This window comes from Tiliqua scincoides, chromosome 1 (assembly GCF_035046505.1).
Source record: "Tiliqua scincoides isolate rTilSci1 chromosome 1, rTilSci1.hap2, whole genome shotgun sequence".
NCBI classification, from domain to species: Eukaryota; Metazoa; Chordata; class Lepidosauria; order Squamata; family Scincidae; genus Tiliqua; species Tiliqua scincoides.
The window spans coordinates 294,934,049-294,951,157 of NC_089821.1; the positions used below are offsets into that span (position 1 = coordinate 294,934,049).

At 43.8% G+C, this 17,109-nt stretch overlaps 1 protein-coding gene across 1 annotated transcript in view; it reads right to left on the minus strand.

The window, feature by feature from the left end:
• The window catches only part of ITPK1 (inositol-tetrakisphosphate 1-kinase), a 128,965-nt gene that overhangs the window by 72,417 nt on the left and 39,439 nt on the right, over positions 1-17,109 (minus strand). The window contains exon 2 of the mRNA XM_066612185.1: positions 16,782-16,806. Coding sequence (XP_066468282.1) covers positions 16,782-16,806 — 25 coding nt within the window. The remainder of the gene's footprint in view (positions 1-16,781; positions 16,807-17,109) is intronic.

The following is a 17,109-nucleotide window of genomic DNA, read 5'->3' on the forward strand; positions in this document are numbered from 1 at the left end:
ATGTAATAAGAACATAAGAATGTAAGAACAACCCCACTGGATCAGGCCATAGGCCCATCTAGTCCAGCTTCCTGTATCTCACAGTGGCCCACCAAATGCCCCAGGGAGCACACCAGATATGTAATAAAAGTTTTCCTGTTTTAATTGCATTAATGAGCCATCTTCTAGCAAAGGTTTATCCAGAGAAAATCCTGGCTGATACTCTCTCCGGCTCCAAAGAGAACATGGTTCACAAGTGCAAGAGGAACTTCCCTCTTTTGTCAATTTATTTTCTAACAGCATCTCCTTTCACTTCAAACAAGGATAGAGGTCATTGAACTGGGTCATTTCCACCCAAAGTTTCTAGTTTACAAAGTAATGAAAGAGAGTTTTGAACAGCAGCTCATACTGTATAACTTTGGCCTAACAGCCTATTAATCTGAACCATACTAATGGATACAGAGCAGAGAACATTTGAGCACCATTTAAAAACAATAGCAGACTATCTAGCTAAAGAATGGGGCAGCTTTGATAATCCATATACGTCAGGCACTAGAGGTAGAAAGATCAGAGCAGGGACGGGCATAATATGTACCAAAGAGTTATTAATGCCCAAAGAAAAACATAATTCTCTCATGGGGGGGGGGAAGAACAATAAATTTATTCCAAGACATTACCGATACCTTCTTCACTTCTATTACCACAACTACTTAATTGCATTCCATGGAAGACTGAATTTGACAACAAGCCTGAAAACTACCAGCCTTCAGGGTACACATTCCACATTCGTCTGCCACATAATTCCTGTGTTTTACAGAGATCCATAACAGAGATAATTGGACAGCAAAAACATGCTATATTATAGATCTAGTCACCATGGATTCACTACTCTGACAAAAGCAAAATATATTGGTGGCTTCATACTACAGATTCTCAAAGACTTATGGAAAATGCCAGACCGATTAACAGACAACTTAAATTCCAAGCATTTTCATAACTGCTAGCCTTTATTGCAGAAGGACTATTCAATACTCCCTAGTTGTCCTCAATATTCCCTAGTTCAGTCCTCATTATTTCAGTTTTAAAACATTCTCTCTAACCTGTCCCTGCTGGATAATGTGAACTGGATGTATTTTTAAACCCAGGGCAAAAACAACCAACCTGGTACAAGATAGGACAAAGAGCCAAAACTCATAAATCATCTTCAAGGAAGAGACTTTACACATCAGCAAAAACCAACCAAGACAGCAACGTGAACTGGTATAATCTTGTTAGCCAGTGACAGTCCAAAGAGGAAGGAGCCGCAATAAAACATTAATGAGAACTTTATGCACTATTGACCTAAAAATCATAGATAAAATGGCAGCATCACAGCCCAAGTTCAAGGCAACTACTGCAATAAAGTTTTGGATGCATGTTGGGCAGAATTGTTTTATGAACACACACACACACACACACACACTCAACATTGCAGGTTCAATCCACATCACTACCAGGTAGTTTGCTTCCTGCCTTTGAGGGCTACATCAAGTGGTGGCCAGGTCAGATATAGGTATGAGGGGCCACACCCAGTTGTGGCCAACCCCTGAGGCGTCCTGGCTGCCACCCACTGTTGCCTTACGCAGGTGAGTAGGACATGAAAACTTTGAAGTGGCACCACTGCTGAGAAGAACATCCTTCGCTGCCACCCACTGTCACTGTAAGCCAGTGACCAATGAGGAAGTTTCACAGGCGGCACCAAAGCAGAAGTGTTCATCAGTTCCCCTGTAACTTCTCTCCAGCAGCCAGGCACCATCTGGGACAGCAGTGCATACACCATTTTTTTACACCATTTCAGTTACCACACATAAAACCCACGGCATCATGGAAAAAGTCAAAATTGGCATAACCATAAAGCCTTGCTCCAAATTTTGCCTTTATCACGTCAGACTGATCAGGACAAGGAGTGAGACTTGGTTGTGGTGCCTTCATTATGCAAGAACCTCCTTTCCCTAGAGAAGTTTTTCAAGTCTGCTCTATTTTAGTTGTTGGGGGGGGGGAATCACTCACGATTTCCAGCAAGCCTTCTGGGACTAGTGACTGAATTATTCTGACTGAAGGAGGAATGCAGTGACGTTTTTGTTTTTAGAATAAGCTTTACTGTGGTTTATTTATAGCCACTTTTATATCTTTCATACATTTAATCTGTTCTCATAGCTCTTTAGAGAGATATACGACAGATTATAAATCTTAATAAATAAGGCAATCTCTAATTGCCTCTCTTCTACAAGCTCCTTCAGCTTCTCAGAATTAAGCCTGGATCTTCTCAAGTCACTGAGATTTTATGGCAGCTTCACAATGAAACTCTGAGCCTGTGGGATGCTCCCTGACGCCTATCTTTAGAAACAAGTCTTTATATCCTGCACCAGCAAACCGCAATCCTAGCTGCAAATTCAGATGAAGAGAGATGGTTAACTGATTAGCAGAACAAAAAACAGACAGTACAACTGTTGTCAAATATTTGTTGATTTTGACTTCAGTACAGAAGATAGGAATTTCTAAAGTGCAGATTTTTTTGCCCTCAAACACACTTAGGCCCAAATCCTAACCAACTTTCCCGCACTGGGACAGATGTGCCAATGGGGCATGAGCTGCATCCTGTAGTTGGGTGGCCATTATGGACGCCTCCTCAGGGTAAGGGAATGTTTGTTCCCTTCCCTCGGAGCTAGATTGCCCTTATGTCAGTGCTGGAAAGTTGTTTAGGTTTGCACCCTTAAATGATTAAAAACAAATCCATTACGGCGTACAAGCCATGATGCGTATGCGCAACCTTCTGATTTTAGAAATGGGCTATGTCAGAAGGCCAGATGCAAGGGAGGGCACCAGGATGAGGTCTCTAGTTATCTGGTGTGCTCCCTGGGGCGTTTGGTGGGCCGCTGTGAGATACAGGAAGCTGGACTAGATGGGCCTGTGGCCTGATCCAGTGGGGCTGTTCTTATGTAGAGGTGTCACCCAGTATCCACTGGGGATGGGTCCCTGCTGCTTCCATGGATACCAGAAACTGCAGATAGCGTTAAACCCTACTCAAATCCCACCCATCCCTGTAGCGTTCATGACTCACCTCCCTTCCTTCGCCAAGGTTTTGCAAAACATAGCTTTGTTCTTTTGCTAGTCTCCAAACGGTAGGACTGCTGCATTTGGAAAAAACCTTCCCTGAGGTGGCATTTTCCATTCCATGCCGCAGCATCTTCTCATTCCAGCCAATCTGCTCACAAACTTGCGCCAGGCAGCCACTTCCACTGCCCGTGGGCCCAGCAGGCTCTGCACCCTGATTTCCGGGTGGAAGCAGCTGCCTGGTGCGAGTTTGTGAGAAGATTGGCTGGAGAGATAAGACGCTGCAGCCCAGAATGGAAAGCACTGTACAGAGAAAGCTGGATCCAACCTGTGGGCCAGGGTTTGACACCATCTGCTATAGAATACTGTGAAAATCAAACCAGACACTGAGAACACTACAGCTCCTACAGGCGACTATAGGAGGCAACAGGGAAAACACTAACGGGACTTGAACAGCAGAGGAAGCAGACAGAATATTAGACTCCACTTCCTGTTAGTTCTCTCTGTCCTTTCCTGTAGTGTTAGAGCTGCTAGATGGAGTCTCATGGTCTCAGTGATTCCTTTCATTTTCAGTGTTCTATATAGCAAAGGAAAAAAGCTTTGTTTTGCAAAGTCTTGGCAAAAGCGAGTCATGAGTGCAAAGGAGGAGGGAGAGTTTGTGAACTGCAGATAAATGAAAGTGTGGATAGAAGAGGGGCACTGGTATTTACATTAAGTCTTGCTTCGGTACCACCATTTCCCCTTCTTACAGCTGTACCATTTTCTCCCCAGTTACTGCTGCTCCCTTTAAGCTCATCGAGGCAGGGTAGCACACTAAATGGAATGACATTCCAATGCTACTTAGTCAATCAGATTTGGCTATGTGGTATCATTTAGGTCAAGAAATGGTAAGCATCTTAAGAACATAAGAACAGCCCCGCTGAATCAGGCCATAGGCTCAATCAGTCCAGCTTCCTGTATCTAACAGCAGCCCACCAAATGCCCTAGGGAGCACAACAGAAAACCTGCATCCTGGTGCCTCCCTTGCATCTGGCATTCTGACATAGCCCATTTCTAAAATCAGGAGGTTGCACATACACAACATGGCTTGTAACCCGTAATGGATTTTTCCTCCAGAAACTTGTCCAATCCACTTTTAAAGGCATCCAGGCCAGACACCATCACCACATCCTGTGGCAAGGAGTTCCACAGACCGACACATGCTGAGTAAAGAAATATTTTCTTTTGTCTGTCCTAACTCTCCCAACACTCAATTTTAGTGGATGTCCCCTGATTCTGGTGTTATGTGAGATTGTAAAGAGCATCTCTCTATCCTTCCTGTGCATAATTTTGTATGTCTCAATCATGTCCCCCTCAGGCACCTCTTTTCTAGGCTGAAGAGGCCCAAACGCCGTAGCCTTTCCTCATAAGGAAGGTGCCCCAGCCCAGTAATCATCTTAGTCACTCTTTTTTGCACCTTTTCCATTCCCACTACGTCCTTTTTGAGATGTGGTGACCAGAACTGGACACAGTACTCCAGGTGTGGACTTACCATCAATTTGTACAACGGCATTATAATATTAGCCTTTTTTGTTTTCAATACCTTTTCTAATGATCCCACGCATAGAATTGGCCTTCTTCACTGCCACCACACATTGCGTCAACACTTTCATTGACCTGTCCACCACCACCCCAAGATCTCTCTCCTGATCTGTCACAGACAGCTCAGAACCCATTAGCCTATTTGTGAAGTTTTGATTTTTTGCCCCATTGTGCATTACTTTACACTTACTGACATTGAAATGCATCTGCCATTTTGCTGCCCATTCTGCCAGTTTGGAGAGATCCTTCTGGAGCTCTGGAGCTCTGTCCACTTCTGGAGAAGTGACCAGACAATCACTTCTGGTCTTCACCACTCGGAAAAGTTTGGTGTCGTCTGCAAACTTAGCTACCTCACTGCTCAACCCTATCTCCCGGTCATTTATGTAGAGGTTGAAGAGCACCGATCCCAAGACAGATCCTTGGGGCACACCGCTTTTCACCTCTCTCTATTGTGAAAATTGCCCATTGACACCTATTCTCTGTTTCCTGGTCTTCAACCAGTTCTCAATCCAGGAGAGGACCTGCCCTCTAATTCCCTGACTATGGAGTTTTCTCAGTAGCCTTTGGTGAGGAACCGTGTTGAACGCCTTCTGAAAGTCCTGATATATAATGTCCACAGGTTCTCCCGCATCCACATGCCGACCTTTTCAAAGAATTCTAAAAGGTTCATGAGGAAAGACTTACCCTTACAGAAGCCATGCTGATTCTCCCTCAGCAAGGCCTGTTTGTCTATGTGTTTTGAGATTCTAAAAAGATCTTAAAAGATCTTAAGATCTTTTTGTTTTGAGTGTTCTGAGATTTTAAAAAGTGTTTTGAGATCTTAAAAAGGAGTGTTTAAAAAAAAAAAAAGGCTTCCCGCCCCCCCGCCCCCAAAAAAGCACTGCCAAAAACAGACACCAAAAAATGAGCAGTTTTGGCTAAGCTTCATAGTCACTTTAACAAGACCAGCTGCTTCAAAACACCAATCTGCCTATAATAGTTCCACATATAAAGAACCCCCCTCTACAATGTGTGCATCTTCCCTTTCAATCAGCAAGTGTAGTTATATCTTGCAAGACAACTCCCACAAGTCCCAAGAGTGGAAGCATTAAGACTTTTCTATAAAGATTTCATTTTGCAAACTATTTTCTAGTGCTTCTAGACCACAGGCCTCTGTCAACAAGATTTAAAAGCTTTAGCCTATTTGTACAACTAGCCAAGATTCTTCTTCCATTTTCCTTACATGGTGGTCAAAGACGTTAGTGGAACTGAGTTAGCAGCGGATTATTCTATCATTTGGTTCTGTCAAGACACTGCAAATTAGTTTTCAATGGAAAGTAAATCAGGAAGAGAAAAGCAAAATTCAATTCTACTAAAATTACAACTTATTGGCAAAAGGATAGAATTGCTCACAAGTTTTGTGTATGAGATGAACAAATCATTTGTGTCTGCATTAAAATTCTAAATGTCTGTAGCCAGTACTCCATTGTCAGAAGAGTAGAACATAAGAGCCCCGCTGGATCAGGTCAAAGGTCCATCTAGTCCAGCTTCCTGTATCTCACAGTGGCCCACCAAACGCCCCAGGGAGCGTACCAGATAACAAGAGACCTGCATCCTGGTGCCCTCCCTTGCATCAGACATAGCCCATTTCTAAAATCAGGAGGTTGCACATACACATCAAGGCTTGTAACCCATAATGGCTTTTTCCTCCACTTCCTGTGGCAAGGAGTTCCACAGATTAATCACATGCTGGGTAAAGAAACATTTTCTTTTGGCTGTCCCAACTCTTCCAACACTCAATTTTAGTGGATGTCCCCTGGTTCTGGTGTGTGTGAGAGGGAAAAGAGCACCTCTCTATCCACTCTATCAATCCCATGCATTATTTTATATGTCTCAATCATGTCCCCCCTCAGGCGCTTCTTTTCTAGACTGAAGAGGCCCAAACGCTGTAGCCTTTCCTCATAAGGAAGGTGCCCCAGCCCAGTAATCATTTTGGTTGATCTCTTCTGCACCATTTTCATTTCCACTATGTCCTTTCTGAGATGTGGTACGGCCTTACCATCAATTTGTACAACAGCATTATAATATTAGCTGTCTTATTCTCAATACCTTTTCTAATGATCCCCAGCATAAAATTAGCCGTCTTCACCACCGCCGCACATTGGGTAGATACTTTCATCGAGCTGTCCAAGATCCCAATCTGTTTTGGCCCATTCCATAAGCAGCACACAATCCAAAATTATCCACAAAGAATCAACAGCTACAATCATCTGATAAACCCAGTTTATCACAGTCACCAAGACAACTCATCAACTTGTGACCACAACATTTGCCATTTTGGGTTCAAGAAACTTCCACAACCTTTCACAAATAGGAACTCCTAGATTTCCCAACTGTTTGATTCCCCTTATTTACCTAGGTCACAGTTTTCAGTCCTTAATGAAGTCCTCCTTAGATGGCTCAAACCAGCAAAAAGTTTCAAAATAAAAATCATACCAATCATATTAAACACAAGTACTTGTATTACAATAATCAACTATGACTACTCTAGGGATGACAGGCTTACAGATACAAATATAAATGGGGAGGGAGATCCCCAACCTCCCCCACTAGAGAGAGGTTATACAAGCCTCATGGACTTCTCTACCCCATAGGTGGGGTGCCATTACAGAGGAGACCCCGTTACACAACCCTGGCAAACAAACATGCAATAGAAAAGGAATGCAGAGTAGGGCCCCAGTTGTTGACTGTAGCAGTTTCATGTGGGAGGAGGCAGTCCTTCAGATAACACCTTAAATCAGTGTTTCTCAATCTGTGGGTCGGGACCCACTAGGTGGGTCCTTGAATTATGACTGGATATAGCAAAACAACACAGTCCTGGAACATGCTGGAATCCCTAGCATGTATGCACTACTGAAACAGAGACGCCTGCGTTGGCTCAGTCATGTTGTGAGAATGGATGATGGCCAGATCCCAAAGGATCTCCTCTATGGAGAACTCATGCAAGGAAAGCGCCCTACAGGTAGACCACAGCTGCGATACAAGGACATCTGCAAGAGGGATCTGAAGGCCTTAGGAGTGGACCTCAACAAGTGGGAAACCCTGTCCTCTGAGCGGCCAGCTTGGAGGCAGGCTGTGCAGCATGGCCTTTCCCAGTTTGAAGAGACACTTGGCCAACAGTCTGAAGCAAAGAGGCAAAGAAGGAAGGCCCATAGCCAGGGAGACAGGCCAGGGACAGACTGCACTTGCTCCCAGTGTGGAAGGGATTGTCACTCCCGAATCGGCCTTTTCAGCCACACTAGACGCTGTTCCAGAACCACCTTTCAGAGCGCGATACCATAGTCTTTCGAGACTGAAGGTTGCCAACTATAGCAAAATAAATCAAAGCTGGTGCACAGAACAGGAGTCAGTCATAAGCTCTAAACTACTGCATTCCAGTCACTTTTCAAGGGCAGCACCACCTAGGATGTGTTAGCATAGTTCAATGTAGTTCAACATTTGTAAAGGAAAAGAAATTCATTTTTTTTTAGTGAGTTTAGTGTGCATATTGATATTCTTTAAAATTACTGCTTTAAGAGAAACTATCCCTTTAAAACAGCTGGATTCATCAGAAAGTTACAAAAAACCCAACAAGTTTATCTTCAGTCAAAGTAAAATATGGACTAAAACAGTTTGCACCAATTGTTGCCAGGCAACGGCAGTTTTCCCGAGATGTTGAGTGGTTTATTTTCGCATGAAAAATTGGAATAAGCAAGGAACAGCAGAATATATCCAAGGAAAGGGAGCTTATAAAATACATATCCAATAACATATACATAGAGACTCAGTTGGAAGCCCTCCAAGACAAGCAATGTTTGAATGATGTTGGAGAGCTGGTTCCCTAGAAGTGGGGAAAGAGTGTTTATTTTCATTTGCGTGCCAGCAGCTCAAATAAAAGGGTACATTTTGCTTGGGCATTGCAGTTCTGACCTTAGGGCCTTGTGGGGGCTGAAGACAGTATACGTGCCTCAAAAGGCTCAACCTGAAGAGATTTCTTAATGTCACATAGGGATGCACCAGCTGTTTTGCTTCCCTTAGTTCCATTAAAGCCTTGATCCCAGTGCATCTGCAATCCCACACCATTGTTAAAATTTGAGGATGATGGTACAGGAGGCAAATGAATGGTAAATCAAACCTAAGGGCTATGCTCCCAAGGTTCTATGGATACACGCTTTCATTTAGGCCAGCGTTCCTCAACATCTGTCCCCCACTGTATCACTTCGCACGGTCCACATATGGGAAATACCACTGGAAGTAACTGGTGATTACAGGCCAAATCTTATCCAGTTTTCCTGTGCAGCTGTGCCAATGGAGTATGTGCTGCGTCTTGTGGTGGGGAGGCAGTCACAGAGGCCTCCTCAAAGTATGGGAACATTTGTTCCCTTACATCAGGGCTTCACTGATGCTGGCTGCACCGGTGCTGGAAAGTAAGTCATTACCAGTTACTTCCGAACTAGGAGGCCAGACGCAACGCAACCAACACTGGTAAGTGGCTCAGGGTGGACAAGAGGGCTTTTTCGAGTGCACAAAAAGTGCATGCTGGCGCTCTGCTGTCCAATCCGAGGCACCTACTGCTGCTTGTCACGTTGCATTGCTGGTCTTGCAGCGAGGCAGTGGGGGTCTGGGAGTCCTGCAAGTACTACCAGATACCACTTCAGGTACCACAGATGGTACGAGTACCACAGGTTGAGAAACACTGGTTTAGGCCTTCTACCTTCCCTTCCCCCCCCCCCAATAATTCAAACACTGCACAAGGTCTAATTACTTAAGTGGTGCAGTTCAGACAGTACTGTTTCACATACTTACCCAATGTGCTGAAAAGAGCAAGGACACATGCATCCCCCCACAGAAGTATGTAGGGCAGAAAGGTGCACTAAGGGGAGGGGAAGAATCACATGCACTTCTTCGTAAACACTCAGTGAGTGGCTAGTCAATGACATCTGAACCAACTCTTTTAAAAGCCATTATGTAGTGCTCAAATAGACAGAAAGCTAGGAGGGGCTTAATGAAATGAACAGGCTCCACCCCAAAACCTCCTCACATTATTTCCCCATAGTCATCCAGTAGCTAAGCAGGCTAGGCTGCAATAAGAATCACAAGGGCAGTGCTAGAAAGTGTAGCAGTTGCGTCATATGAAATCACACAACGCAACTGAGCAAAATTTTTGGGAGTCATTGGAGGGGAAGGACTTCAGCATTTTGCACAGTCCTCTTGATGGCAAACAAAGCCCAACAAAATATACAAAGGGCAAATCATCACAAATGAAAGATAAGAACATAAGAACAGCCCCTCTGGATCAGGCCACAGGCCCATCTAGTCCAGCTTCCTGTATCTCACAGCGGCCCACCAAATGCCCCAGGGAGCACACCAGATAACAAGAGACCTCATCCTGGTGCCCTCCCTTGCATCTGGCATTCTGACATAACCCATTTCTAAAATCAGGAGGTTGCGCATACACATCATGGCTTGTACCCCATAATGGATTTTTCCTTCAGAAACTTGTCCAATCCCTTTTTAAAGGCGTCTAGGCTAGACGCCAGCACCACATCCTGTGGCAATGAGTTCCACAGACCGACCACACGCTGAGTAAAGAAATATTTTCTTCTGTCTGTCCTAACCCCCAACACTCAATTTTAGTGGATGTCCCCTGGTTCTGGTATTATGTGAGAGTGTAAAGAGCATCTCCCTATCCACTCTGTCCATTCCCTGCATAATTTTGTATGTCTCAATCATGTCCCCCCTCAAGCGTCTCTTTTCTAGGCTGAAGAGGCCCAAACGCCGTAGCCTTTCCTCATAAGGAAGGTGCCCCAGCCCCGTAATCATCTTAGTCGCTCTCTTTTGCACCTTTTCCATTTCCACTATGTCTTTTTTGAGATGCGGCGACCAGAACTGGACACAATACTCCAGGTGTGGCCTTACCATCGATTTGTACAATGGCATTGTAATACTAACCGTTTTGTTCTCAATACCCTTCCTAATGATCCCAAGCATAGAATTGGCCTTCTTCACTGCCGCCGCACATTGGGTCGACACTTTCATCGACCTGTCCACCACCACCCCAAGATCTTTCTCCTGATCTGTCACAGACAGCTCAGAACCCATCAGCCTATATCTAAAGTTTTGATTTTTTGCCCCAATGTGCATGACTTTACACTTACTGACATTGAAGCGCATCTGCCATTTTGCTGCCCATTCTGCCAGTCTGGAGAGATCCTTCTGGAGTTCCTCACAATCACTTCTGGTCTTTACCACTCGGAAAAGTTTGGTGTCGTCTGCAAACTTAGCCACCTCACTGCTCAACCCTGTCTCCAGGTCATCTATGAAGAGGTTGAAAAGCACCGGTCCCAGGACAGATCCTTGGGGCACACCGCTTTTCACCTCTCTCCATTGTGAAAATTGCCCATTGACACCCACTCTCTGCTTCCTGGCCTCCAACCAGTTCTCAATCCATGAGAGGACCTGTCCTCTAATTCCCTGACTGTGGAGTTTTTTCAGTAGCCTTTGGTGAGGGACCGTGTCAAACGCCTTCTGAAAGTCCAGATATATAATGTCCACGGGTTCTCCCGCATCCACATGCCTGTTGACCTTTTCAAAGAATTCTATAAGGTTCGTGAGGCAAGACTTACCCTTACAGAAGCCATGCTGACTCTCCCTCAGCAAGGCCTGTTCGTCTATGTGTTTTGAGATCCTATCTTTGATGAGGCATTCCACCATCTTACCCGGTATGGATGTTAGGCTGACCGGCCTATAGTTTCCCGGGTCCCCCCTCTTTCCCTTTTTAAAAATAGGTGTGACATTTGCTATCCTCCAATCTTCTGGCACCATGGCCGTTTTGAGGGACAAGTTGCATACCTTAGTCAAGAGATCTGCAACTTCATTCTTCAATTCCTTAATAACCCTTGGGTGGATGCCATCAGGGCCCGGTGACTTATTGATCTTTAATTTATCAATGAGGTCTGAAACATCTTCTCTTTTAACCTCTATCTGACTTAACTCCTCGGTTAGGAGGGGCCGTTCGGGCAGCGGTATCTGCCTGTGGTCTTCTGCCGTGAAGACAGATGCAAAGAACTCATTTAATTTCTCTGCCATCTCTAAGTCTCCTTTTATCTCCCCTTTCCCTCCCTCACCATCCAGAGGGCCAACCGCTTCTCTGGCGGGTTTCCTGCTTCTAACATATTTGAGGAAGCTTTTATTATTCCCCTTAATGTTGCCGGCCATGCGTTCCTCATAGTCTTGCTTGGCCTCCAGTATCACCTTCTTACATTTCTTTTGCCACAGTTTATGTTCCTTTTTATTCTCCTCATTAGGGCAAGACTTCCATTTACGGAAGGAAGCTTCCTTGCCCTTCACAGCCTCTCTAACTTGGCTAGTTAGCCATGCGGGCACCCTCCTGGATTTAGTGGAACCCTTCTTTCTTTGCGGTATACACCTCTGCTGGGCCTCTATTACTATATATAAATTATGTGCCCTATACAACTGAATACAGATTGCACAATCTAACTTCTCTTGCTGCAGAACATGAATTATCTTGGTGTAAGAGTTTGACTTTTTACATAAGAGAATGCACATACTTCTGGCTATGCCCTTGTTTCTATGCCAAATAGATAGAAGTGTTTGTTTCTGGTGAGTAAGATAGGATTACAGTCAAAGTCTTACTGAATGGGCTTACTTCTGAGTAAAGTAAACACCACCATTTTGAAACACCTCTAAAAGGTGGTAAGCAACTCCTTGAATTTGCCTGAACTCACAAGAGACGTGCAATTGACTTTTACAGAATTCTTTCACACAACTTCTTAGAATCTTCTCCCTGGCACCCTTCAACCGACTCATCAGGATCACTATCCATATAGGAATCCAATAAGGTTTGGCACAACCCTATTTTCTCTCTTTGCCATGCTTACGTGCACATGTGTAGGACGGAGATCTGTCCATGCCATTCTCCACACAGCCATCCTTTTATCTGAAGAACTGCTTGAATTTGGAACACGAATAAGGAAGGGTTAGATGGGGGATATGAGAGGTGTGTGCACAGATTAGTGGAAGAGGGAGTAAGACAGAATCCTATCACAATCTGTTGAATGCGGGAGTTGTGATGCGCTGCAAGTTCTCTTTTTTAAAAACTTAACTCTGCTAGCATCTAAATGCTACATATCCAAGCATGACGAGGCTATACAGTAGCCTCGTTTAAAGTAAAAAAAATAAAGAAATACAAGCAGAGTGAAATTTGTGCATTTTTATGCCTTAAGAGTATTTTACTTAATAGGCTAACAAATTTTTGCAACAAATTTGCTAGGCTTTAAGATGCCACAAGATTCTAGGCCACCCCTTTGGAAGCTGTGTATTTTACATTACAAAACGATGATTACTGTCAGTGATATGAATAGATTTCCACAAAATTTGGTTCATCTCACACCATGCCTGGAAGAAAAATAAAGAACAAAAAAAATCCAAGCATCCTACTACTTAACACAAATATGCTTCCTGCAGTTCATTCCTTTCCAGCTAATTCATATTGCAAACTGGAACTCAATCTTTCTTCACAGTGTAAGACAACCAAACGGAGTTCCCCAGCTACAACAAAGAAGTTGCTGATTTTCAGGAATAAACTGGTGTGAAAGAATATAACTCGTCTCTTAGTAGATTTACCTTCAGTGTTCCCCCACCTCTAGCACACACAGCCTGGTTCAGCAATGAAGCAGTGACATCCTCAAGCACTGCCAACAGTTTCAGGTCACAAACTTAGTAAGATTTATGAGACTTTGCTACACCATGAAAATAAATCTTTGGCACAAACAAGCCGGCAAATATTCAGCACAGCAGAGTGCTAGCAATAGCCAATTTTTTTTTAAATTCCACACTACAATTGAACTATGCAGATGTCATACTTTTAAGATAAAATAGCTTAAGCTTAATTGGCCAAAGTTGCGTACAGAATGGAGAACCGTACACACAGATCACAGCAGGGAATGCATCAGAGACAGAACACACCAGAAGGCTACTGGTTAAAGCAAGGTCAGCAAGAGAATATGGTTCAAGAGATAAACATTTGGGATGCATACCATGCAGGTTCGCACTAAACTGTGGTAAAATATTATGAATTTTGTTATCTAAATACAATATACCAATAAACTAGGAATATACCAAATGTAAGCTCTAGGTCAGACCACCAACTAAACTGTGGCTTAGATCAGTGGTTCCCAAACTTAGCACCGAGCACATTTTTAAAAAAAACACTTTATCAGGTTCCACCTAGGCTTACCAGACTTTTAAAAAAAGGAGATTCAGAAAGAAATTTATAAGTTAACAAACAAACATTTACCTCCCTATATTTAGTGAGCATGCTCTGCTGAAACAGAGATGCCTGTGTTGGCTCGGTCATGCCGTGAGAATGGATGATGGCCGGATCCCAAAGGATCTCCTCTATGGAGAACTCGTGCAAGGAAAGCGCCCTACAGGTAGACCACAGCTGCGATACAAGGACATCTGCAAGAGGCCTTAGGAGTGGACCTCAACAAGTGGGAAACCCTGGCCTCTGAGCAGCCCGCTTGGAGGCAGGCTGTGCAGCATGGCCTTTTGCAGTTTGAAGAGACACTTGGCCAACAGTCTGAGGCTAAGAGGCAAAGAAGGAAGGCCCATAGCCAGGGAGACAGACCAGGGACAGAATGCACTTGCTCCCAGTGTGGAAGGGATTGTCACTCCTGAATTGGCCTTTTCAGTCACACTAGACGCTGTTCCAGAACCACCATTCAGAGCGCGTAACCATTGTCTTTCGAGACTGAAGGTTGCCAACAAACAAGCTTGCAAGCTGCAGAAACTGAGCTCTTTGCAGGGTAATCAGTAGCTACAGCATCTGATTTTTTAATAGCTTCAGGGCTTGAGAGTTATCTGAGTTTTCCATCACCCTTTAGCAATCCACCAAAAATCAGGTTGCAACCCACCAGTGGGTCCCGAGCCACAGTTTGGGAACCAATGGCTTAGATTACTGTGAGGCAATCTATCTTAACCACAAACTTGTGCATGCCCCCTCCCTGACCTCCTTTCATGTGCAAGAAGAAAGCTTCTACTTTTGGCTTAACCACAGTTCTGTTATATTGAAACTCAGGAAACTGTGGTCAGTGAAAAAACAAACATGGGTCAAACTGTGATTTGATATCCTGATTTGTTCATAAATCAAAATTCTCCGAATTCGGATGAACAGGGGTCAGTTAAAAAGTGAAAACTGGAAACTTTCCATCTCATCTGGTACAAGGGAGGAGAGGTGTCTCATCTGGTACAAGGGAGGAGAGGTGGCTGAAGGAGCTTATTGTCCTCTTTTCCTTCTTAAAAGAAAAGCTTTAACCTCTAAAATACGAAGTAAGTTCTCCATATATCAATGAAGTAAATATTTTTGGGGTGGGGTGGGCTTATCATGGGTCCAAACTTTTCTTTTTAAGTAAGATTTTTCCCTAACCCACAAACTCTCCAGATAATTTTGCCAATCATGATATTACAATTTAAAGTAAGCTAGCGATCAGGTGTTTTCCTTTTTGTACATCTCTGTGCTGTATTACAAATGGACGAAGCTACAATAATACTTGGTGACCATTGTGATTCCTGAATGGCAAAAGGGTGGGATGGAATCCTGCTAACGAGGTGCTAGCCGAGAATGCAATTCTGCTTAGAGACTGCCTGACTGCATTTCAATGTCCAGCAGAATGCGCCACGTTACAGTCTTGTGGAATCCTCCAAAACCACTATAAAAATGTTTTCTATATAAAACTTCTATTGGTTTGCATATTTCAAGTGTGGTTTTAAGCAATCCAACACATTTTAAGCAATCCAACACACATGCCAACAGGACAATAGCTGAAGTATAAAGGAGAAGAAAATTCAGCTTTCTGGTATTTCCTCTAACCTTTCTCTTTCTCCAGAACACAGCTGTGTTCCAGCATGGATTTAAAAGGCAATACATCAACAAATATTTCATTAGAAATGCATAGGAAGAGTCCCATTTCCTTACAGAATGCAAAGTCACGTATCATTAATGATTGCCTGTACCATATCTTCAGTACACATTCTACTGGAGGTAGAATTCTACTGGAGGGCAGGAGGTCTGGTCTAGAAGCTAGAGCCTCCCTTAGCCCTAAGATTACATCAGAAGGTCATCAGTTCGAGGACACCCACAGCTCCCTGAACAGCTGAGAGCGGGGAGATCTTGAAGCAGCTGACACGCCCAGCTGAGTGATTCCACCTTCTCTTGGTGTGAGCAAGAAGCGTCTTGGCTGCCCTCCATGTGAGCGATGGAGCTGCTTGTCAGCCTGCGTGGGAGGCCAGAAGTGAGACCAAACCAGGAAGATCCATTCTGAAATGTTGTTGGTTCTTGAAAGAGAGAACCTCTATGATTGTAAAAATCCCCTTGAGGGATTTAGAAATGCCTGCCTATGTAAACCACATTGAATAAAGTCAGGAGTAATCCGATGACCAGAAAGGCTGTATATAAATACCTAGTTGTTATTATTATAATTACTGGATAGGGATACTCAGATACAGACAGAGAAATGGGGCATCAGGAAAAAGGGGAGGGGTAGGAACACGGCCACAAAACTCCATTTTTCTGTGTTGACAATTCCAACCCACATACCTTAGGGCTGATTAACAGCCATTGCATGAAAGCTGTGGGCTAACTATATAAGCTGTTTTGGTGGGCTTCCAGGGCGTCCCCAGGCTCCCAATGTCTTATAAGGCATTAAAAACGTTTCCTCGTGAAACCAGAAGTCACATGTTTTTAGCTTCAGAGCTCAGTCTGAGCTCGGCAGAGGCCAGGGACAGACATCCATGTCCTCTGCTGAGCTCAAGTTTCCTCCGGAGGGGATGTGCACTGGGATATGCACGCTGGGGGGCCCAGACCCAATCTGCGGATAAATGAATCTGCAGATACAGGATCCGTAGATACAGCGCCCCCCGTATTGCTCAACTGTTACCAGTATTAGCAAGTGAAACCAAACACCATAAATTAAGAGTGATGCTCTAGTCTACAGCTTTTCAGCAAATTCTTAGACACTGAACAGTCAACTAAAAAAATGAGGCTGGATTTAGAAACAAAAAACAGCAAATACATCAGTTGTACTCACCTGTATGACTTCTATCCCTCTTTTCCTGAAATAAAGAAGAGAGAGGGTAACTCAGTAGTGTTATGTTTTACGAATTATTGCTTTACATATCAATCCAATATGCATATATTCTGGGATGACACTAATCCTTCAAGCATCTAAGAGCAAGGGAATAAATTTGAGCACAAGTGTCAAGCTTTTTAGAGTGAAGGCAAGCTAGCCCTACATCCTTGGATTCCAACTGCAGAACAAAAAAATCCTAAAATGATTGAAATATCCAAAGTGCTGGATTGAAATATCCAAAGTGTACACAACTTCTAATGCATTACACACATCCCAACCTTCATTT